Below are 24,591 nucleotides of genomic sequence, written 5' to 3' on the forward strand. Positions count from 1 at the left end.
GCGCACTGCCACCAAACATGTATGAACAAGGACATGACATTTAATTATGACGGAACACAACTATTTATTTAACAACGTATTGCAACTATTTACACACACTATTTACACACTTTTCTGGTATATGCAGAAAATGTGACATTAAAATATGTATTTAGATTGTTTCGTATTATATTATGCTATATTATATTACTGTATTATTCCACTCATGGAGTCATTTTTATACTCAATAGCTACTTTACACATGTCTACAGGGAATTTGGTCTCCTCACCTAGACATCAATACAGTAGCTCCTTATAGCAGCTAGTTAAAATAGCGTTAGCTGTGCTGATGCACGAATGACACCTATTAAACTCCCAACATGTCTTCTACAGTCATTTCACACACCATGGGCAACTGAGAAATCACTGCTGCAAACAGTACAGCTACAATGTCGCTGTGTTTTATGCGTGAGTACACTTTAGTGTAGTCTAGGGTGAAGTGCGTTTTGTACTTGTGTGTTTTATTTGGACACACTGCCATGGTGCTACAGACACTAAACTGAACCGAACTGATGGATGAACTGGAGAGAGAGAGAGAGAGAGAAAGAGAGAGAGAGAGAGAAAGAGAGGTCGACTGTAAAGGCCGCCTACCGAGAAAACTGATAGGTTAATTAGCACAAAGAGAGACCAATCAGGACGCGCGCTGTGTCACTCTCTCACCACGTCTGTCACTCGCTGTCTCGGTTTCTCCAGAGCCCCTCTAACATTAGAAGTGACCATTGAACTTTCTCTCTAGCTCGCTATAAATAAATAAATAAATAAATAAATATCGGATATTGTATATAATTTTCGGGCGTCAGGTAGCCGCTATTAAAGTGACAGTGAAATGAGAGTTGGGATGTCTGGGATAAACCTGTGTTGTGTTTGCCATTGTTTGATATCCATGAGAGCGGGGTATTTTTGTGAGTTTTTTTTTTTAACAAAAAGATCAAAAGGTTAAACAATAAATATACATTTTCACAGTCTTCTTTGCTTATATTTTCCAAGGGTGCAAATATTAGTGGAGGGCACTGTATTTATGCAGAAATATAGAGAATTCTATAACACACACACACGAGCCTTCTTCTCCCATGCATTTAATCAGATTATTACTATGCACCCCGTGACAGTCTGTGTGAGTGTGTCAGGCTGTGACATACATTGAATACAGCTGGTTCCTGTTCTGCCTGGTTTACAAATAAAACACACCACTTCCTCAGTGCTAAATAATTCCTTAACATTATTTAAGCAAATAATAGTACAATTGTACAAACATGAAATGTGTGCTAGCACCTCAGCTTTATGTTTTCTGTTATCTCATAATAATTCAGTGATGTACTGTAGATAAGGGTCATAGATACATAGAGTGACATTAAATGTTTCCCCAGCTGTCACAGAAACATGATAATGAGCCATACCTTTGCTTTACTGTTGAAATAGACTCAAGCTTGACTTTCTCAACATATTCATTCATTGTGAAGAGAAAACCAACTAACATAACTATTTTTGTTTGTGACTCAGCTAACTGGCGTAGTTTTATCATGTTAAAGATATTGTGTTAAGTGTTAAATGATTTAATTGACCTCTTTAATCGACTTATGTAAATATGTTTATAGAAGTTTGGCATCCTGCTTCAATTGAACACAAAGGTTTGTTATTACAAATGATATTACCATCAATAACTTGAGTGAAAAGTAGAATCTTAGAAATATTTACATTAATTCCAGAATTTCTTATATTTGGTATGTCTCCTTTATTGCTTTAAAGACAACGTGTGCTTGAGCACAGATTCCACAAGTTTGTGTAAAACCCGATAATCCATCGGAGTGTCGTCTGAACACGTGCTTCAGTGGAAGACATAAGACTCAGAAAATGTGACCTTTGGTACAAAGGAGTTAACATGGTCAATATCATGGTCAATTAAATAGTAACCTTGAATAGTGAATTAGTCAGATATAGTCAAGATGTTGCACATTTCCTTTCTTCTTTTTTTTTTGGTTTTAGAATATTCAAATTCTAAAATTTTTATTTATTTGCAAAAAAGAAAAGCCCAGATTTGTTGATGTAGTCTCAGACTTTCGGACAAGCAATATTGAACACTCTTTAAAGGTATAGTGAGGGAATTTTGTCAGAAGTTGCTGAAGCTAGCTAGTATTGAATCCCAAAGTTCAAATGAATACATCTCCCTTCCAACACAATGAAGTAAAACCCCTGGCTGGATGGAAGAAGGCTCTGCCTGGGAGAAAGTTAAGCTGACATTAGCCAACACACACACACACACACTCACACACACACCAAAAACTGATAAAGTTATCACTGATAAAGTTAAATGTAATGACAGCATACATTTTAATGAAGTGCAACAACTGAATTTCACTAACACACTTTTACATAACATAAAATTAGATACCTCACCAACACGTTATTAGACGGAGTTCACTAACAACTACTCACTAAAAGTCAGTAAATCCTAATGAATATTAACTGAAACAGCAACTTGGTTTTATCTCATTTGTCTCATCTTCAAACCTTCAGAAAACAGAAACAGATTCCCTTTTCCTTCTCCGTTTGGGGTTTCTTGTCCAAGCTGGGGGAGTAGTTAGGCCACATGAATCACAGTGAGGTATAGATACCTTTTTACTGTGATTGGGTCATTTGTTTTCTCATGTGTACAGAGCATAGGGCAGCTATAGACACTGTTTATGTTCCTTTAAACAGAGATCTTATTGACAGCTGCAAGAATGTGAAGTGAACTTTGCTGAATAATACAAAAAAAAGTGTTCTGACCACACTGTTGATATAAAGGAAAGCATTTGTGCTACAGTGTGGAAAATTGTCCTGAACACACCTCAGCTTGAACCCTCAGTTTGAGCATCTCAGCTCACTAATGTTCTCTTTCACCTCTTCCTACCTCTCTGTGCTTTTCGGCCAAACCCACATATTCCAGGATGACTAATCTCATTATCATGCAGAGACTGACTCCTACTCCTTAATCTCACTCCTACAATCACTCCTCTCTGACACCTCACTCACTGTCCTCATCCTCATCTATTCTTCCATGCTGGAGGAAGAACGTAACTCACAAGCAGCCTTGAGGTCTCTCACTGTCAAACATAACAGCTTCACTGAATCATTGAAGAACACAGTATCCATTTACTTACCTTACAGCAGCAGGCTTAAAGACCAGAGGTGGTATGGATTATGCAAAAGGTAACGTTGTACTACAAATTTATTCATTTTGCTGTGTAAACCATTAGCTTATAAGAGTGTCAAAGCTTTAACGTGAAACCCAAGGAAGTCAGGGAAACGTTCCTTCTTTGAGTACAAGATTTTGAATTGATATCCAAGTTGAGATCACAGTGTGATAATTAGGATTACTGAGAGCACGCATTTATTACACACGCATCCAATCGGCTTTTGCATGGGCAGTGTGTGAAAATGGTTTCAGATGCCATTCATATTTAATAATGTATTACGGAGACACTAAAATACAAATCTAAACGATAATGTAATTCAAAACGTCAATAATTCAAGTCCAACTCTGCTGGCAAATACCCTGCAAACCGAGAGCTCTCACAAAAGTAGGAGGATTGCTGTGCCAGGGAGAAACTCTCAACAAAATCTTAAAAGGTCTCTTATTGCTAAAAATAAATAAAAAATCTCTGTATGAGGTTATAGGTCAAGTTAGACTCTAGCTTATATGTTCCATATGAGTTCCATCAACTTAAACCTAGGCAATATTTATATGTCTTACATAAACATTCTTCCAAGAAAGATTAGCAAGGATTAGTTTCTGCTTCTAAAGGGTTATAAGGGTTCATGAAATGTAAACTGAATTTAAAGATGGAGTAAATGCACATACATATTCTTCCAAAACATTTTCTCTTTATTAGCATCATTAGAAGACATCAGAAATTCAGTCTTTAATGAGTCAGTGCTGAAAGCACTAGTAGGCTGACCACACAACCCTGGTCATAATTCATTGCCCAGAGATCATGGCTAAGCATATTTATTGACGTGATTTCTACACAGGTATTATTAGCATGTGTGTAAGTCTTTCACTTTTGAAAATATGCATATACAAATGTTAAACTGCATACTAAAAAAGCAAGCAAACCCTGAATGCTTGCTGTGTTGTAACATCAGACTGTTGGTGAAAAACTGAAATGAAAAAACTGCAAAAAGAAAAAGTGGAAAAACAGCTCTGTCCACAGATCAAGTCATTTTGCATTACTACAAGTAACATTTCTGTTTCAACCGTTCATCTCTGCAGAAAAGAGATGCGAGCGTGTTCTTATATCTGAGAGTTCTGACAAACTGACTCCTGCTCTCTCAGGCTATTTCCCATCAACCTCCTGCATCCATCTGACACATGACAACGTTCTTTCCCAAATGATATAAACCTGGACAGGAAGAAATAATGCTGCGTGAACACAGAAAATAAAACAGAATAAAATCAAACCACAAAACTCAGTTTTTGAACATTAATGCTGGAATGTTTTTCGCTTGCATCTGTGCTTTGCTATATCACCTGTACATAGAAGCATGCATGCTAACGGAAGCTCGTACATGCTGACAAAAATCACAGCCATGTTTTAAAAGACGTTGAAAGCTGCTCGGAGTTCCTTCACAGTATCATCGAGACTTGCGCTTCACTAGTGCCATATCTCCACACACTTGTTTTGTCTCTTCAACACATTCACACTTGACGCTGACAGAACAACTCTTGCACAGTGACCAGTAGTCAGTGTGTTAATGATCCTTTGAGTGCATGCATCTATGTGTATCAGTGTGTGTGTGTGTGTGTGTGTGTGTGTGTGTGTGTGTGTGTACATCTTAATGTAATGTAGGCTGACTAGACCTTGCCTCCTAGTCCAAGATGTGGTGTACTTCAACCTTTCTATCTGTGACTGGGGGACTGCAGCCTCTCAGAAAGCTGCACTCACTTCCTCGAACTGTACCTGGTTTATCATAACTAAGCCCTTACTATTCTTCTCTTGGCATATTGGAAGCCACAGTTCCCATATCAATGCATATCTGATTTTTTTAAAAATACTGAATATGATATAAAGACTAAGTACCTGATTATCAACATTATAGCTGGCCTATTGCTGTGTTCATCACAAATGTCATCATCCATTCAGTCACACTCATGGCTCTTAGTATCCAGTACTTTAATTATTGCTTTAAATGACTTTCACTTTCTAAGTCAATGTGCAGAGAAGCTAAAGCTTGCTCCAGTCTTCTGTCCCTTTGAGGTAAATCATTACAGCCTAAATTACATTGCCAAAAGAAACAAAAAAAAAAGGCTGCGGTGACAAAATATCTATAATGATGTAACACAAACGAAATGTATAGTAACCAATATCCTTGAGCTTACTGTAAGGCAAATAAAGAATACGCCATACTGATCACAAATATACAACACAAAATATCTTCTTCAAGAGTCTCAAAAAACATAATAAATATATTGCATGTAAAAAGACATCATTAAACTGGGGCATGTTTGATCTGGATCTGTCCCCATTATTTTCCTTCTCACCAGTGTTTTGGTGTTTCAGTGAGGCACCTATACATTGGAAACAATTTGAGAGTCCCGAGCCTGTCTGATCCCGTAGAGCCACTTGATGACACGTGCGTTCCTCTCGATGACCGAGATGCCGTAGGGAGCACGTTCACTGGGCCTTGGAGGGCCATCGTCGTCTTCATCATATTCCTCCTCCCTGTAAGCATGGCCTTCATCTCCACACTCGGAGCTGGGTGTGCTGACGCTGCGGAGCTTTGAAATAGAGACGATATCAGAATTGGCACGTCCAAAATGCTCCATGCCCATACCCTCCAATTCGCTTGGTTCTAAGCCACAGTAATTGAAGAAGCGCTCTAGGTCAGCGTTGGCACGTGCATACCGGTCGCTCAGGTCTGATTTGGAGCGGTGAAGTGAGGGGCGTCTCCGTGTTGAGCCCCGTGAGCTTGCAGAGGATAAGCGGGTGCAGGCTGGTGAGGCTGGGGGTAACATGCCTGCTCGAAGCAACAGGGGGCTGGAGGGTAGGCAGGGGGGCGATGGAGAGTGTGAGGGAAGAGATGGGGATTTAAAGGATGGTGTGTGTGGGGGTGGGGCCTGGGGCTGTGGTGTCTGTCTGGGTTTAGGCGGCAGCTGTAGAGGTTTGGACTGAGGCTGTAGAGGCATCCTCTGGGGCTTCCTGATCTCCGCTTGTGGCCGCACATCGACCCGCCGCACTGTCACAGGGTTTGGGCTGCTGTACTTGCCCTGTGCCGGGAGTCTAGAAACTCGGGCTGGCACAGGTGGAGGTCTGTGGCTCGGCTCGGGAGTAGGAGAAGCAAGAGAAGAAGGCTGGATGTGACTGTTGAGAGAAGAGGAAGTGCAGGAAGAAACAGGCTTCAACAGAACATGCCCATTAAAGCCACAACTCTGCTGAGGTTCTGCTGACTGCCCAGACATGGCTGAGGGAGAGGGAGAGTTAGGAGCAGGGGATGAGGGTTGGGACCCATCAGAGATGTTTATAAGATTGTTAAGGACATCCAGGTTGAGCGGCGTTACCCTGCATGGCCCCTGTCCCCCGTTTTCGGTGTCTGAGGGTCTGCGGGGGACTTTCCTGGCCGGCGGTGTGTGCAGCATCATAGCCGGAGACATCAGTGGCTTGCGAATGACTGGGGGCTTGATGGGCTCCTGCCTGGTGAGAGCCACCTGCTGGCTCTTCACATACTTGGCCTTATCGGCCTCCAGACGCTCGACAGCGCTCAGCTTGCGTACACCAGGCTCAAGAACCCTGCGGAAATAGTCTGGGCCCTTGTTTAGGATTCGGAGCGGCATGGCTGAGGTAAAAGGCTTTCCAGACAGACGACCATCTGAGGGATGAAGGGTCTCCACAGGCATGATGGGTTTAGATCAGTGAATGTGATAAAGGGAGCAATTCAAGGAAGGGTGAAACAGAGGCTAATGGTCCGTACCCCTTAGTGTTTCCAAACTTCCAGCTCCCTAGAAAAGTCTTTTGTATTGACGATTTTCTTGCACGTTCCTTTTGTCCTGACTCGTGTGATCTGCTCCTGCTGTTGTTGCTCACTCTTTTTTTGTGTCACCTCCTGTCTTTTATCCTTGCTCTTCCCAGTGCTGCTCACTGAAAGAAGACTTGTTGAAGGGGGTCACCAGAAGTCGCATTCCACATCAGTCTGAAGAGTGACCCAGAGTGAGTGCAGTTGGTAAAGTCAATGCTCAAGCCGGCAAAACAGGGACTCAATCTTCTCTCATACACGCACACATGCAAGCTGTCCCATACAATCCCCCAGAGCTTGTAATCCTGAGGTTCCCCTTTTCAGGCTGAGACCTCCTGAAGAGAAAAGAAAAGGGAAAACATGTTCAGAAATGAGAAGAAATAAAATGATTAGAAGAACTCTTCTCCCTACCTCAGCTCCACACATGTAAAGCACGGTGGAACACTGAAGAGTAAATAGGACAGATACTTGGTTTTTAATACACTGCCTGGCTCCTCCTACTCCACTCTCACAGCCTTCAGATGCTGTTTCACCAAACAGCCAATAAGAAGAAAGAAAGGAGGAGGGGGAGACAGAATTGCTCTCCAGTTGGCTAATATCCCAGGCTCTGACCATTGTACACACCCACCCCCCCACTCACAACAAACACGCCTACTGAATTTTCATTCAAATGAAATACTTTGAAAGACAACACAAAAGGGGGAAAGGGATGAGATAACAGCTGCAATCTTTTAGATTCAGTTGCATTCAAATGTTTGAGAGAAAACAATAAAATCTTCACTCATGTCGCATTCTCGAGAAAATAATAGGGTTTGTATATTATCTACACAAAGCACATTATTGTCAGCTTATAGACACAGAGATGAAAATGCTGAAAATGCTCATGAGCATGAACTCAACTCCAGTATATTTCCTGAACTCTAAGTAGCCTCATTCAAAAGTCATGATGGAGTAATATTTCCATGGTTCCTTCAAAGTTAAGAAGTAATTTACTTTCCATTCTACCCTATTACTGAGGATTTAGACTATATTCATATCCAACACTTAAAGGCCTTTTCTCTTCCCTTCTTCATATGTATATGTTTAAACACATTTTAAAATGAATAGAAAGAGAGAGATAGAGACTAAGCAAAAGTGTAAGGTGCAAAATTCTAAGAATAGACTCAGGATTTAATTACAGAATAAAGCAACACAAACATGTCAGATATGAAGTGATTTTCTTTTATAGAAACTGAACTTATATGTGCATTATAGATATAAACAATACTGCTTTTGACCAACTCCAACAACGGTGGAAGTAAAGAATATATAAATGCCGAGTGCACAATAACTGACTGATTCGCATATACACTCAAATATGTTCAGCTGTCCCTCTGTGGCAGGGCTTTTAATAGAAGGAGCATTTGCTGGGGATCCAGGCAGGCTAGAACTGCTGTGAGGGATCAGACCCAAACATGCAATTACTCACTCATATCGACAGGAACTGTAAGTCCACCATCATGGAGAACTTACAACCCACAGTGAAAGATCGAACATAAGTACCACAACTCAATGCCAAACCAGGCTCTATGCCGTTAGAATTTAGTTACACTTTTTCACTGTTGTTTTCAATCCCTTTCCTCTATCTTCCTGTTTTTATTTCAAAAACACTGACTCACAGCCACCCCCACCACCATTCACACCTTATTGTGCAATATGTACCTTAATCACTGCTCTAGGGGCCGAAAAACATTAGAGACACAGGTAAAGGCTCGGGCATATAATAAGCCAAGCAAGACCAGACTTGAACATACAGGAATGAACTGGACCTTGCGGAAGTGTCCATGATGTCACAGACAAAGTTTGGGCGTTTATAGAAGTGTGAATGAACTGAGATATAAAAAGGGCCATAGCACCAACACATCTAGGACACAGAGGCATACAGGAACATACTCTCTTCCCAAATCTCAATTAGCCATTTCAAATGCAAATTGTCTATTGTCAGATATTTACCCAAGAATAGTGATCCACTTCAACAAATTCCTGAAGTTGTTGTAATAGACATTCAGCTCCCCAAATTCAAGTAAACATCTATGTAAATGTAGCTACACATCATGTGCAGTCTTCATTAGAAAACTACTGACACACATCGCTTTCATATTTGCACCCCAAACAAAGAGGAGAAACAACTGCCTCTTAATTAAACGCTGCTATATCCCTATAATATGGAAAGGTTTAAGGGTACTGTAGAAGTCTGTTTCCAGGGAATAGCATAATGCTTAGAAAATGCAAAAACACCGCTGTAATATATTTACCATAAGACCCTGTGTTTACTAATTTCCCCCCTACAATGAGCACTGTGTATATAATTTGGACTGCTGAGTCACATTAATGAAACAGTTTTATGGTTAAATCTGAACTGGGAAAACGTGACACTACATGGCTGAAAAGCAGCATTAAAAACAGTGGGATACCATCGGGCAACCTCAGCAGTCTACAGCCGGAGAGTGGAAAAAATTACCACACGAATTCCAGCCGAGAGAAACTATATGCTGTAATTACAAGGGGATTGGGTGAGTGGGGGCAATTTTGTGCTTTTACAATTTCTATCAACTACAGCCTGGAGAGGAGAGCAAGCCAGACAAGTGTGAGACAGTGGAACAACAACAAAATACAACAAGGGAAGTGAAAGCAGAAGCAGCAGGAAACAAGGGTGGCTGGGCACTGACCAGTAATTTTTGTTGCTTTAAAAAAAATCTTTTAATACAAAGGAATTCCTGGAGATAGAGACATCTAAATGACGAGGAGTAAAATAATTAGATAAATAGTTTCTGGACAAGAAAAGCCAGTGGGCCACTACTGAGGTCAGAGAGAATGAAATAGGTTGATTTGAAGTGAGTGTGTGTGTGTGTTGGGGGTTATTATTGACAAGTAAAGCATTATCTGAACCGGGCAGTGGTGCTCACTAGAGACCGGAGATTGGCTCACTTCTCCCTGCTGAGCTTTGGGTAAAACAAACACGACTCCCTCATGCTGAGAGACATAGAGCACATCCAACAAACTGCTGATGCCTACGTTCCTCAGGCCTCATTCACTTTCTCTTCGGAGGAATTCTATTTCAAATTTCCCAAATTTTTTTTGGCTAGCTAATGAAAACTGAAGCAAGAATAAGGAGAATGTGTAAATTAAAGCCAGGTGGAGTCCACTGAGATAATGTCACCTCACATGCAAACAAACTTTAGGAGGTCATTTTCTCTCTATCAGTAACTAGCACTATCAAGGACAGTGATAACTGGGATCACCCATTTACACACAGTCCTCACGGGCAAATATACGGCTACACTGTGGGGCCTCATTCTATGCCTTCAGGTCTTGTTGCTGGGAATTGGAGCATTTTATGGCAGTAGGTCTCAATTCAGTTACCATGTTGAACAGTTCTGTTTCCTGCTCAAACATACTCAATTTACCTTTCAAACATAATTATGAGTAGATCTCCAGGTGGAGACACCAAAATCATTATTAAATTCAATTCAATGCAATAAAGCCCCAACACTGTGGTTAAGAACTAATGATCTCTGACTAAATTCTAGGTTATACACATTATGGATGAATCTGGTACAACTGTGCAATTGTCATTCAAGAGCTTTAAAAGCATTAAAAGGCTTAAAGCTGCTAAATTACCTATTTTAAACTCTCCTTACATTACCATTACCTGAGAATTAAGAGTGATCTGTGGAAAAACCATAACCTTAACATTAAGCATTACCTAATGTCTCAGGCTCAGTTAGGTTTCCCTTAGGAGGCTTTCCAGCTTTTACTGTGTTGGTTGAAGGACTGTTTAATGTCTCAGATGCAACATTTACACACATTCACACACCACTCCCACAGTAACCCATGCCTGCTGCCTCAAGCAGGCAACCAGATAACGCTACCCATCTCTACTGAAGTCACCATATCAGTAAACGACCCTTTCTCATGTGCAGCGCCAGCACAATAGGACAACTCCTTCCACGAACAGCAGGACAAAATAAACTTTGAACACAGTGCCATTAAAGTGTCAAAGAGTTATAATAGTGCGCTCCCCCTCCTCCCAGCAGCCACAGCCATCTGAGTCTAAGCCCTCGGGACTTTCTCAATATTCATAATTCCGCAGGAATGGAGGAGAGAATTATCTAGCCATCATTGCCATTTATCTTTGTGTGCCAAGCATGACCACCATTTGTGTGCATGTTCAATCTTTCATACAAACAGTAACACTTGCAAATGCAAATACTGTGCCTGTCACTGGACAAGTGAACATTAGTGCAAACAGGGCAGGATCTGGTCCTCTATATACAGCCTCTCCTTATTGTCAGTCTGTAATAAGATCAACAAATAAGAGCAGGTGGTCCAACACCCCCATACCCTAAGCAATAACCCTCTTGTGGATAAATTAGCTCTGACAGGCATTTATCCATATTAGGGGGAAAATCCATCACATTGATAGTCAGCCAAAAAAAAACAAAAAAACAGAACAAAAGATCCTAGAATTCAGAGTCTAATAAGTAGGACAAGTTGAGCCTCTACTCCTCTTTTGACTGTGCAGAGACAAGCCAGTCTGAAGCCCTTCCCACGGCTGCACATTCCTCTCATGTTCCCCATTCTCTTCTATCACACGCTGCCAGGATCTCAGAGATAAAGTCATCTGATTCAGGGCCTGGGGGGCCAAATCCATCAGGGTGTCATTCTTCATTAATACCGTAATGGTACCTGAAGGCCCACGGGAAAAGACAAAACCGCTACGGCAGATGGGTGATCCATCAGAGGACAGATAGTAAGTTTGTGTCTCCTCTGAATCAAGATGTTTTCTCAGGACCGTAATTCAGGGCACATCACCAGGGCACCTGGGGTCCATCTGAACTAACCGAAAGCAGCTTCAGCATAGTTGTATAATCACCTCAGCAGCAACCATGCCTGTCTGTTAGCTACAAAACAATGAGACTGTCCCTAGCGATGTACTGATTAAGCAGGACAGCGGACTAATAGTCTAATCATTTGATCAATTATAACCATGGTGTCATTTCTGAAATGCAGACCCTTTGGGTTCCACACACAAGCCTTAACTCAGTGATGGCGTTTCTAAAGGAATGACAAATTGTGTTGCTCAAACTTTACTTCACCATCCAAGCCTAGAAATATGCAGCAAAAAGCCACAGGGAATGTACTGCATAGACACAAAATTATATCTTTTGTATCATGACACGAGCAGGAAGGGAAAAAAAAAAAAAAACGTGTTCACGCATGCTCTTGAACACGCGTAAACATACTGACACGCATCCCATTATAGTCAGAGTGTAATCATAAAGCTGTGGTCGTGTTGCAAGCGCCCCAGTGACATCACTGCAGTCTCCAAGTGTTGTCTTTATCCATTTCCACCACAATCATCACAACCGCCGTTTCCTACAGAGTCTCGGAGAGAGACACATGCACAAAAACACGTGAATGCTAACACAAAACATATGGACGTGGAAAAATATTTAACCTAGTTTAGTCAGTTTTACAAGGAGCTTCTCGGAGTCTAATGCCCTGGTGACAGAGGGCTTCCGTTTGTTTTTCCTGGCCACATGAGCAGGAAGATATACCCACACACACTCATCACATATTCACAGAGTTCCCTCGTCCTGACTCATTCCTTAAATGTTGTTGATACTCAAGAATCTTTCCTGCATAGTCAAGAAATTTATTAGAAGTTTGCAAAGCATTTAAATGAGAAAAATCCAATCTGACCAAAAAAAAAAAAAGATTTTTTTCCAAGGACATGCTGTGGGCCGAGGACGGAGTGCTTTTGTCGCTTTATGTAGAGTGGAACTTAATGAGCAATAGCTTAAGCTCACTCATCAAGAGGTTACACAGCCTTCAATGATCGTATAGAGAAACCCATTAACATTCTGGAAACAGTGTTGATCAGGGAGGCATCTATGTGCTCTATAGAGTTCTACACCAATGCAGAAAGGTAGGTTAGTTCTTCCACTGATTAAAATAAGTTTGCTTAGAGAAAATATTTTTAAACAGATAATATCAATAGCTAAAAAAAAAAACTTTAACTTTTTTTTTATTCACATTGATTTAAGAGAAGAATGCATTTCTGATCAACAATATTCTTCTACAGTACCAGACATTTCTATTCAGTTACTCGATTTCTGTGCCGCAACTTACCAAAGGAGGTGTGAAGACCTGTCAGCTGAGACCACAAAATCTGGAAAATGAGTAATGTCCTTACGAGCGCAAATAGTGGTTTAGAAAGTCGCGTTACACTTGAAGCAGTTAAGTGCATGTGAGCGAGTGAGAGAGCTCACTCAAATACTCCTCCTTTTGCTCTCCCCGGCTCCACCCAGCCTGTCCAATCAGCTCATCTGTTCAAGTACATGCAGGAAGACCACTTCCTAGTAGGACCTATACAAGCATGTATCCAAAATCACTACTTTTGTTGACCCCTTCTCCTTCCAAAGAACCGCACTACTACCTAGACTTCCGTTACAATTTCCACAGTCTCCGTTTTTTTCTTCTCTCAACATCATTTCCCAAAACAATGTTCAGCAATCTTTCCATGCTCTTCCAGCACCTCTGTGTTACTGTTAAGGAAGTGATACAGCAGGGTCAGGAGGCTTCATTAGAGAAGTTTGGGAAGGCTCATGGAAACAATACACTTGCAGTGTTGCTACAAGGATATCCTGTCCAGTTAGAGTGGCAGTTTCCACTTACCCAGAGGTGGACTTTAAACACTATAACATTAACATTTTATTATTAAATAGCAGTTTGATCAAAGTTATCTTTTTAGTTAAGATTAATAATAATTAATTAATAACTATAACAACATTAATACTAGTTGATGGTAATCACCACCACCATCATGTGTTTTAAAAATTAAAAAAAAAGAAAGAAAAGAAGGAAAGAAAGGAGGGGAAAGGCAATAAAGTCAGGGACCCGCTAGATACAGTATATGCACATGACTGCATATAAATCAATTCTGAGACTCGTTTAACCAGATGTTAAGCCACAGTTGACAACCACTTGAATTTCAAATCAAATGGTTTCGATGCCAGTGTAGGACATTTTATTAATAAGCTTATAAATTTATTAGGATACCAGACAATCCAGACACAACAAACAACCAGTGTAAAAATGATCGTAGAGATGATTACCAATCCAGGACAATTATCAGTAAAGACACCGGTATGCGCTTGTTTACATACAATATCTGTCGACCAGATGCAAAGCAGGTAACCAGTTAAAGGCAGCCCTGAATAGGACTGGGTGGTACAACTAAAAAATGTATCAAAATATAATGTTTCATATCATTCGGTTTCGATAATTATTGATAACTTTTTTAAAAAACCAAGACCAGTAGAAAAAAAGGTTTGAATTTAACCCCTGTATTTTTAATTTGTCCACTTTATTAAGGCAAACAACAAATCATTTTAGTTTTAACAGTCAAAAACAAAATAGAATTTAAACAAATATCTTCTCTTATATCTTATGTGAAGTTTAAATAAACAAGTGTTAAAGAAACTCTCAAACTTGATAAATAAAATGTTACAAAATGTGTGCAATGTAAAAGTGTAAACGTAAAACAATCAAAGCAAACTTTAAGGGAGATCAACATCGCATTATAGCGCAGAATGTGACTCCTGGTGCTCTGGTTTGTGCTTGGCCTGTTAGCATAGTTATCCTAGCCTCGTATAAAACTTCCACTTTAACACTTACTTCCGGATAACGCTGTGCTGAGGTCTGCGTCTGACGAGTCGAGCTCCTGCTCTGAGGACACTCAGTGTCCTTCCCAGAGCTGACATTTTAACAGAAAACACAAAAAGTGCCAAATTGTCACATTTCTTCCTTGCCCGCTGTTCAGAGTCACACGCACTGTACCTGTGTGGAGCGCTGCGCATGTGCACTACAAGTCTCTCGCAGCTTGTTTCTCCGTACTTGGCCATCAGTGTTCTGATGTCAGTCAAACAAAAAGAACCCAAAAAAACACTGCCACACTGGTGAGCCGACATGTCCTTTTTTATTTACAATCTCCTCGGCAGGCTCTAAACTCATTTCCGCATGTGTTCGTGTGTTCTGATGTCACATGGTGATGGCGCAACCGAACCCCATAGATACGCAACTCGTTATTGGCTGTTTGTTTGTCACTTGTAGCATATTCCTTCATCAAGAAAAATTATAGACTGTTTATGATCCAGGGACAGCGCACGCTCGAGGGTTGCTTGTGCGAGCAAACTTCATGTCTGTTTACATTTTATCGAGCGTTATACCGAACATTTTTTTCTATAAAAGGTGTACCGTCGACAAATACCCATACCGTTTTATCACCCAGCCCTAGCCCTGAACCTCCTCATGTACGTCAGGTACAGGTGTGGATGTCTTAATGCTCCTCTCTTCATTCTGTAGCCTTTGAAACCCACACCGTCAGTGCCAGGGGCTCATATCCAAGTGACACAATAGGAACAAATCACAGATACCTGTGGCTACAGTAACAGATATTAATAACGAGAACGCTTGTAATTCTGTCCGAGCTGTGGCTGGCACCTGTGTCAATAGCCGTGACAGAAAGAACAGAACATCCCTGACACACAGTGAGCATTAAAGCACAACAATACACGGTAGCAGAGTTTTAATGAAATGTCATAACAGCATGTCAGATACGGAAAATGAATACGGAAAACGTCAGGGCACTTTCAACACTTTTCATCTTCAGTTGCTCACCATGCTATCAAGTTCCGTGCAGGAGGTGAAGCTTCACTGACCTCTGACCTCCAACCTCCTCACAACCTGGCTGTAATTTCATCTCTCCACAACTTGCTGAGAAGTTTATAGTCAGTCCTATTGCGAAAGCTTGTCGGTGCCTGCTGCCTTTAGACCGAGCTATTCGTCTGAACAGTGCAGGAGTGGCAGACTCTTTGAATAGGGGGATTACAGAAAAAAGTCTGTGTGGTGGATTACTGCTCAATCCCATCCTTCATACAGAAGATCACAGACCATGCTCTAGGCTCCAAGTCTAGGCTGATCAGCAGACTGTTTTGCACATGGGCATCTCCACACAAGTGGAAATGCTTTCGCACTTCTAAATCAGCTTTCAGGGAGTACATGTTAGGCCAGAAACAGAAATGCTTACTCATACAAAAACACTGCACACAGCAGGAAGAGGGTAAATCAGACCCAGCGTAGGAGAATCAGCTCACATCTGAATAAACATACAGGTCAATTAATCTGACATTTTCTCCACTGGGGTTACAGGCAAATACAGACAGCTGAGTTGGTTCATTTCAAGGTCAAAAGGTACAGCAGTCTAGATCTCCTACCACAAAACACACTCACAGGTTAATGGGGCCAACCTACGCAAGCTAACTGATAACACAAATACACACATGGGGAAAAGGTGAGTGTACTCTTAATTCATGCTTCCCTGCAACTGTGTTTCACAACAGAGATGCTCGGATTTGTTCAAGCCGAGCAAGCAAGGCAATCTGGGACGAAGTAGAGAAGTGGGAGTTACTGAAACATGGTTGTTAAGAAGCACCACATATCCTGTCAAGAAACTATTAGTCAGTTTTCCCCTGGACAGTGTGGTATGGTACAGCATGGACACTAAACCCAGTCCAGAGCTGGAGTTTCCAATGACACAGTGGTACTGAGGATGACCGTGCAGGCTGTGGTGTGGGGATATTATTTGCAATCCAACTCGTGTTAATAGGAATCACTAACTTCGGGAGCAAAAATGGTTTTCCCTTGTATTGGACATGGGCATGATTGGTTTCTGTGCCATACCTACATAGAAAAGCTTATTTATTATAGCTTACTGGTGTGTTTTGTGGGGTTTTCAGACTTCCTATGATCATACTGTGATAACTGAGTTATGATTAAGATTGAGTTTCAATCAATGGTCTACAACAGAGGTCTCAAAGTGGGGTCTGGGGAATATGGAATTAAATTCATGCCAAAAAGTATTGAATGTAACTTTTCAAGAAAGGAACAAAAACATACAACGAGAAAGAAGAACAATACTCTGAAACTGAAAACAGTGAACTCCGTGGCTCAGTAAACATTTAGCATGGTTTTCAAACAGTTTTCCAATCTTCCTTTTAGGTACTCATAGTTTATGAATGCGTTGCCAGAGTTTTCATTTATGCTCCGCAAGTTTACGTTGCACAAATCTCACGTGTGGGTGGGATTAACAGCGATTTACTCTCACTGGCTAGTGAGATTTGGATCGACATTTCAAGTGTCCAGCAGAGAAGGATGATTATGTTGATGATGATGATGATGGCGATGATGACGACAACATCGCTCTGAAAAAAATAATCATATGAGACTACCCAAACCTCAAATATTAATTAGGAACTAATATACTGAATGAGTAAGTAAGTAATTTCCACTACAACGTACAAACACTATAACTGTACAGAGAACTGCATCCAGAACGCTATCCAAAATTCATGCCACTGAAGTCTCTACTTCCTGGTCAGGGAGCTGTCGAACCAAATCTCAGTAGGCAGTGAGAGTAAATTGCTGTTATGCCCTCCCACACGAGAGGTGCCAGAATACCGAGCGTAAACGAATACTCTGGCAGCGCATTCATAAACTATGATTAGTGAAAAGGAAGTTTAGAAAACTGTTAATAAATAATGCTGTTATTTGTTAAATTTTTCACTCATTGTATGCTTTTGTTCCTTTGTTGAAAAGACATGTTCAATACTTTTGGCACAATTTTAATTTCATAGTGGTCTATAAAGCATAGCCAGGGGATCTGTGATTTTTTTTATTTTGTTACAATGCTGGAAATCAGAACATACCATTATCAAAGACAGTATTGAGTTTGTATAGTTATTAGCCTGTTTGACTTGTTACTTGTCTTGAATGAGTTTAATCAAAACTTCAATAACTCCATAACAAGTAGGTCTATAAATAATGTCAACTTGAACCTGTTCGTTCAGTGGAAGGTTCAGAAATAAAATGCCTTTTGTCTCCGATAAATAGAAAGAATTCTATTGCACACATTTAAATAATGAACCTATTTGAATTTGTATAATTGATTTGAATAGTTGGATTACATTCATGAAGTACATTTGTCCCAAGGGAACATTTGGTATTTATTTTACAGTTTAAGAGGTTCCTGACTGCAAAACTTTTGAGAATCCCTGGCCTACTCCAGCGTTACACAACTCAACTTTTTAAGGTCCAATTACATTTAATTTCTTGCTTAAGGTCAATAAAAGCAACGGACACAACTGAATGCTGACAGCTTATGATTACAGCTTATGCTTGTGGTTATATTTTGTTTTGTTGCTTCACGTTATTACTTTTGACTAACAGATGAGACACATCTATTCTGAATTTCACATTGCGAGAATAAACACATACACCCTACATAAATGGATATGATTAGAAAAACCATAAAAGAAAATATGTATTGAGTTGGATAATATGTTCATCTGATACAGTATTTTTCAAGTACTTGATTCACTACACTGAAATACTTTGCTGGGTTTGCATCTGAACCATGGTTCGTCAGTTGACAAACCCTGGTCTACGGCATTTCTGGCTCCACCTAGAAACCAAGTTCGGCATGGGTACTTAATGCAGTTATCAGATTTGTTATCACAGCATACTTGTCTGCTGGTGAAAGAGTAACTATAGGCTATACTGTATGTGTATGTGCATATATGTCAGATCAGGAAAATAACACATGAAGGAAAATCTTGTGTGGTTCCAGAATACATTCCCAGACTAAACCCATATGGTTGGAAGAAGTAAAGTCAGCAAACGAACAAGGTTATTTAAATGACATCATAACCACATCACATTCACTGTAGTAGATATTTATTATCTGGCCACTCTTTAGAGTCCACGTCACTTCTTCTCACCCTGTCAACAGACAACAGGACAACACATTTGTTGTATCGAATTAGAGGCCAGGCAACAGTGTCTTCTCTGGCCTGACTTCAAAATAATTGAGCTGTAAAGTTTAAAAATCTCTGACCAGTCGAGCCATACAAACACCTGTCCCTCCAGGATTTTGCGATTTTGCGATCGCAGAAATGAACACAAAATTATGTGAATTCCACAAAAGAGGAGCTTGCAATTTTTCTAAATTGCCACAGATTTTCTGCAGAATTGGGCCAAGACACGGCATGTGACGTCATCACAACGTGCTTTCAGCCAAAGCCCTCTTCGATTCATGTGCGTCGAACATGAGTACAGCTAAAAAGTCTCGTTTACCAACAGACATAACACTTCAATAGAAGGGTGAGAAAGAAATTGGACAGGGTTTTTAAGGTTTAAAATTTGTTTTTTTTAAAAATTCATCAGCTCTTTCCAAAAGCTTTAATCTGCTGTGTTATGTCTTGCAAGTTGAAGCTTAAAAACATGGGCTTCATGTGTGTTTGTCAAAGGTACAGCTAAGCCTCCCAGGATGATAGTTATGGAATTAAGCTCTTTTTACAAAACAAAATAATCATTACATCAGGCCTTAAACTTTTCCACAGTACTGACGGCTCATTAAGTGCCATACCTTAACCTACTCTGTAATCTTGGAATCTCCGCAGATCAGTCTATTTTGAGTGTAGTCGTTTAAGCCTTGCTGAAATGCCTCAGGGAAAGCAGCGCTATGAGGCAACCTTCACCGTGAACTACAGTCAGCACAGACGTGGGGGAGAGAGAAGGGAAGCATGTCAGAAGGAGTCTCTGGGAATAGAACAAGGGTGTCACAGAATATCCAACATTTCACAAGGCCCTGAGAGAGGCTTATCTCCAAAATAGAGACATCAGCACCAGCACTGAGCTCCTCAACCCAAAGTCATCAGCACATGTGAACTAACAGCATTGCTACAGCACGAGCAACAGACAGAGATAAGACAAAGTGTGATCAGTTATCTAATGTCAGAACCCACACAGGATAAAGTCAAGTCACTGGGATATTTTAAGGGATACTGAGATTATGAAATAGCGGAAACACTGTAAATAAATTTAGTGTCGAGACCTAGCTCTGGTTGCTCAGCGTACAGGTATAGGCCACATAATTAGCCTTACCTCCTAAACACAGGCATTTACACACACAGTGCTCCTCTCAAGCGTTCAATGTTTAAAATTTTTGCTTTTATGTGTAAGCAAGTTGACAATGTGGCTGCACGTGTTACACATTTACTTCTCCCAACGACACCATGGTCTCCCTTCAAGCATATAACGGCTTCGTGCTTTACACACACACACACACACACACACACACACACACACACAGTGTGCTTGTAAATTACACACCTAAACTACATTAGCATACTGTTTGCATATCAAATGCAATATTTATTTCCCAATGGCATGACCTCCTCAGTCAAGGATTCCTTCTTTATCCTAGAAGAACAATTTTTTTTTCTGTTGAGAATTTAAGAGAAACCCAATAAAGTCTTGGCCTAATCCAATCCGTGCAATCTGGGCTCGTGTTCATTCTTCAAAGTGACCTTGAGGTAATAAGGTTCATGAATTAGCATGTATCATTTATATTTTACCATTGCCACTCTTGTAGCTGTAACAGAGGTTTCACGTCATCCTACGCCACCCTCCTATTGCTGTTCACACGATGATGTTCACACTATGAGATTTTAATCGGAATTGTCAAGCAACGCCAGAATTAGTTCTCACATATTTAAGGCCACCGGTTTAAGACAGCCAAGCTCACGAACAAAGAAATCCTTGACGTCATTAAGATTTTCATCTGCAATAGCAAAATCGTAGCGTGTAAAACCGAATCAAGAAAAGATATTCGGTGCGCGAAAGATGTGTTGCGTGTGGTTTGTTTAAAAATGAATAAATAAAATAGAATTATATACTGCTTAATATGAATTAGGTCTGTGTGTATATGGTGGTATTAATAAAAAAAAAAAGTCATTGTATTATGATGAAAGATTAAAGGGGGATGACCGTCCTCAATGTTTTATTCTCATGAACTTATAGATTTCAGGTCGTCTTTCTTTCCTTTAAAAAAAAAAGGAGAGAGAAAGAGAGAGAGAGAAAGAAAGAAAATTTACAATGTAAAATGTAAAAAATAATAAGAATAAAACTCACAGTATACCAATTGTGGAAGAATGGAAAAGAGCAACCATCCTGCAGCTGAAAGTAACACATGCTGTTTTGTTCACTACTAGTGTCTTGGAAGCAAATGCAAAAAAAAGTTAAATGTTATTAATGTTCCTGTATACGCTTTTTTTTATTATTATTTAACTGAAAGGAGTGCTTTGACTCTTAAATACAGGCGTGTTTGTGAGCCTGAGAGAACGCCTGAACAGAGGAAGTTGTTGTGGCCTAAAGGCCAGTTTCATTATTAGTAGGGAAGAGCAGAGATGAGCTTCTCCTCTACCCTGTCTGCTTCAGTATACTTCTGCATTGTGTTTCAGATTAAGCCGTGTGTGTAGCTCTGTGTAGCGCTGAATATTTGCGGTGTCGCTGGGCGTTCACTCCACACACACACCGTTTTAAAACAAACTTGCTACTGAAAATACTCCAAAACCAGACACCGCCCTAAGGCAAACTTTCTGTAATTATCAATAACTAGCTTCATCATCTAGCTACTCGGCATGTCAAAAACAAGCACAGTAGGCGTAATGTCATGCGTCCATACTTCTTACAATTGCATGTGTGAATGAAATATATTATATTATATTATATATATATATATATATATATATATATATATATATATATAAACATCATCATTAGACTTTAAAACCTCAAAATAAAAAAATTCAACGCTAGCTTACTTATTAGCCATTCAACAGTGTAGCAGAATAGCCAAACAGGGCAAATTCATTATTCCACAAGTGATATGGGGGGGAAAGTTAACAATCATTAAAAAAAATCAGCTCACCCGTCAAGACGCTGCAGACGTTTTAAATAAATCAACACTGTTTATTTATTTGTTTGTTTATTTAACTTATATTATAAACTCATACAAAACACTGCAGAGTTATAGTTATCATCTTTCCTTGAAATCCACCAGCTATGAAAAGTTCGGTTCAGTTCCTGCAGGGAGTGTACCATTACGGGAAACATTATTTAGGTGGAAATGTGGACCGTTACAGTGAAGCGCCTTTACTGCCTATACCAGAATGAGTTTCTTTCATCACAATGAGACATTTCTATATCAATCATTACAATATATTAGTGAGTAGAGAAAAAAATTGTTCAACTTTAAGAGCCCCGAATTTTTGGACACCCCCATTAAAGACATAGTATGACCCGAATCCCTCCATTGGTGATTTTGTAGTTCGGAAGACGCAGCCGAGTTTCCAAGGTAACAAGAAACAGCTGCGGTGGGAACCCGATACCGCTCTTTGGATGACGTCATGTCCATGAGGCCTACCTCAACTGACAGCCTGAACACTGCACCCTATTCACTACTGACTATATAGTGCACGAGTTTGTAAGTTTTGCCAGTTTGCAACCATGACTGAAAGTACAGTAGATATCCAGTGAGCTCATAAAGTCCAAATTATATTCTTTCTCATTACACATAATGCATTTATAGGGGGACACACCGGGGATACAGAAATTCGTTACAGTTTTTTTGGTGCTTCAAATATCAGTTATAATAGTATTTAGGTAATTATTCACAAATTTCATGTGATTCACAACATTTGCCATGAGGGGGAAAAACAAAGCAAAATAGAGCTTCCATGAGGAATTTCCTCTTTATCCTGTAATAAGTTAGAAGATTAAATCCTGCTTGTAGGTGCATGTGTCTAAAGACAACAGCATGACTCTCTAGAGCTACAATTCCCATTGTGTATTGGAGACGAGCCAGCATTGTGAGTAGTGTTATGGGGGATGGGAAGATGGTGGGTCAATCCACAGCCTCTGGTTTTTATCTTTACTAAAGTGGCACCTATTATGCAAAATGGTGCTCTCATTTTGGGGCTTCAAAGTGTTAATTACATTAATTAATCACGCTTCTCTGTGGATAGACATGATGGTGTTGATGAACCCTTGCCACACCAGTCCAAAATCCTGTAATCTCAGTTTGGCAAATGTTCTTTTCATATTCATCATTGGATTACACTGAATATTTGGTTAGGAAGTCTAATGTCAGTCTCAGATTGGAATTAAAACGTAAGAGCAGTTAGAGGACAGTGACATGTCTAAACCAAACATAGCAGCTTGCCAGCAGCTCATTCTTTAAATCTTCATTACGACTCCACTGTCTGGGTTTGGGACAATGGGAGCTCCAGTGTCCTGAACCCAAACTTAAACATGAGAGGCGGAAACAGAGAACTCTGGGAAACAAAGCAATTCAGTCCTTGAGGGAAAGAACCTCAACCGTTGACTGAATCAAATTACTAGTACCTACTGTTTATTTTCAGGTCTGCTATCATTGTGGGGTGTTTTTTTTTTCTTTCCATGGAACAGAAAAGTATGCAGTTTTCCATGTTGCCAGAGGCAAGAGAGACATGACAAATTTATGAATTTGTGAATAACAAAATAAAAGCATTGACAATGACAACAATTACAAAAGCTGTTATAGCTGGAATATTTTAGTGTGAATGGGTCACAATAACATTCTCATTCGTCTCTATAAAGGACTTTATCTCTGGTGTTTGTTTACTATCTTTTCGTGCATAACGACTCCCACAAATCTACAGCAAAATGCAAAAACTTTACATACCACGTGACCAGTTTAATTGATTCATTTATTTATTCATTCATTCATCTTCAGTAAAACCACTTTATCACAGTGAATCAGGAGCCCAGCACAGGAACACTGGGCAACCCAAATTCCAAAAAAGTTGCAACAGTGTGGAAAACGCTAATAAAACAAAGAGGAGTGATTTGTAAATGTACTTTCACTTGTATTTAAACAAAAAATGTATAAAGATGAGGTGTTTTATGTTTTACTTAATAAACTGCATAGATTTTTGAAGGTAAGCATCCATCCATTCATTTTCTATACAGCTTATCCTACAGGGTCTCAGGGAACCTGGAGCCTATCCCAGGGGACTCAGGGCACAAGGTGGGGTACACCCTGGATGGGGTGCCAATCCATCACAGAGCAGATTCACATATACATGCACAAACTACGGACACTTTGGACATGCCAATCAGCCTACCATGCATGTCTTTGGACTGGGGGAGGAAACTGGAGTACCGCAGCACAGGGAGAACATGCAAACTCCACGCACACAGAGCAGCAATGGGAATTGAACCCCCAACCCTGGAGGTGTGAGGGAAACACGCTAACCACTAAGCTACCATGCACCCTGAAGGTAAACATTTATTTTGAAATTGATGCATGCAACACGTTCCAAAATAGTTGGGATAGGGGCAATTTAGGACTAATAGCGATGTGACAAGTTGAAATAAGAAGGTGATGTGAAACAGGTGAGGCAATCGTCTAATCATATTATATAAGGAGCTAACAAAAAAGGCCTTCAAGAGCAAGGATGGGTCGAGGCTCGCCAATCTGCCAACAGATGCGTCAGCGAATAATTCAACAGTTTGAGAACAACATTCCCCAAAGACAAATCAGTAGGATTTTTGACATTTCACCTTCTACATTGC

General features: G+C 40.2%; 1 protein-coding gene across 2 annotated transcripts; it reads right to left on the reverse strand.

Moving 5' to 3' along the window:
• Positions 1 to 3,821: 3,821 nt before the first annotated feature.
• On the reverse strand, positions 3,822 to 23,406 carry wu:fa11c10 (protein FAM110B). 2 transcript variants are annotated; one of them, XM_053643816.1, is made up of 2 exons: positions 21,905 to 23,406; positions 3,822 to 7,364 (listed from the first exon to the last, which is right to left on the reverse strand). In XM_053643816.1, the coding sequence occupies exon 2, from the start codon at positions 6,911 to 6,913 to the stop codon at positions 5,588 to 5,590; it is 1,326 nt and encodes a 441-aa protein (XP_053499791.1). In that variant the 5' UTR covers positions 6,914 to 7,364; positions 21,905 to 23,406; the 3' UTR covers positions 3,822 to 5,587. The 2 variants fall into 2 exon arrangements, with proteins under 2 accessions (XP_053499791.1, XP_053499790.1); XM_053643815.1 differs by lacking the exon at positions 21,905 to 23,406 and adding an exon at positions 13,204 to 14,275.
• Between the last annotated feature and the right edge of the window lie 1,185 nt (positions 23,407 to 24,591).

The sequence above is a fragment of the Ictalurus furcatus genome, chromosome 15, assembly GCF_023375685.1.
Source record: "Ictalurus furcatus strain D&B chromosome 15, Billie_1.0, whole genome shotgun sequence".
Classification (NCBI taxonomy): domain Eukaryota; kingdom Metazoa; phylum Chordata; class Actinopteri; order Siluriformes; family Ictaluridae; genus Ictalurus; species Ictalurus furcatus.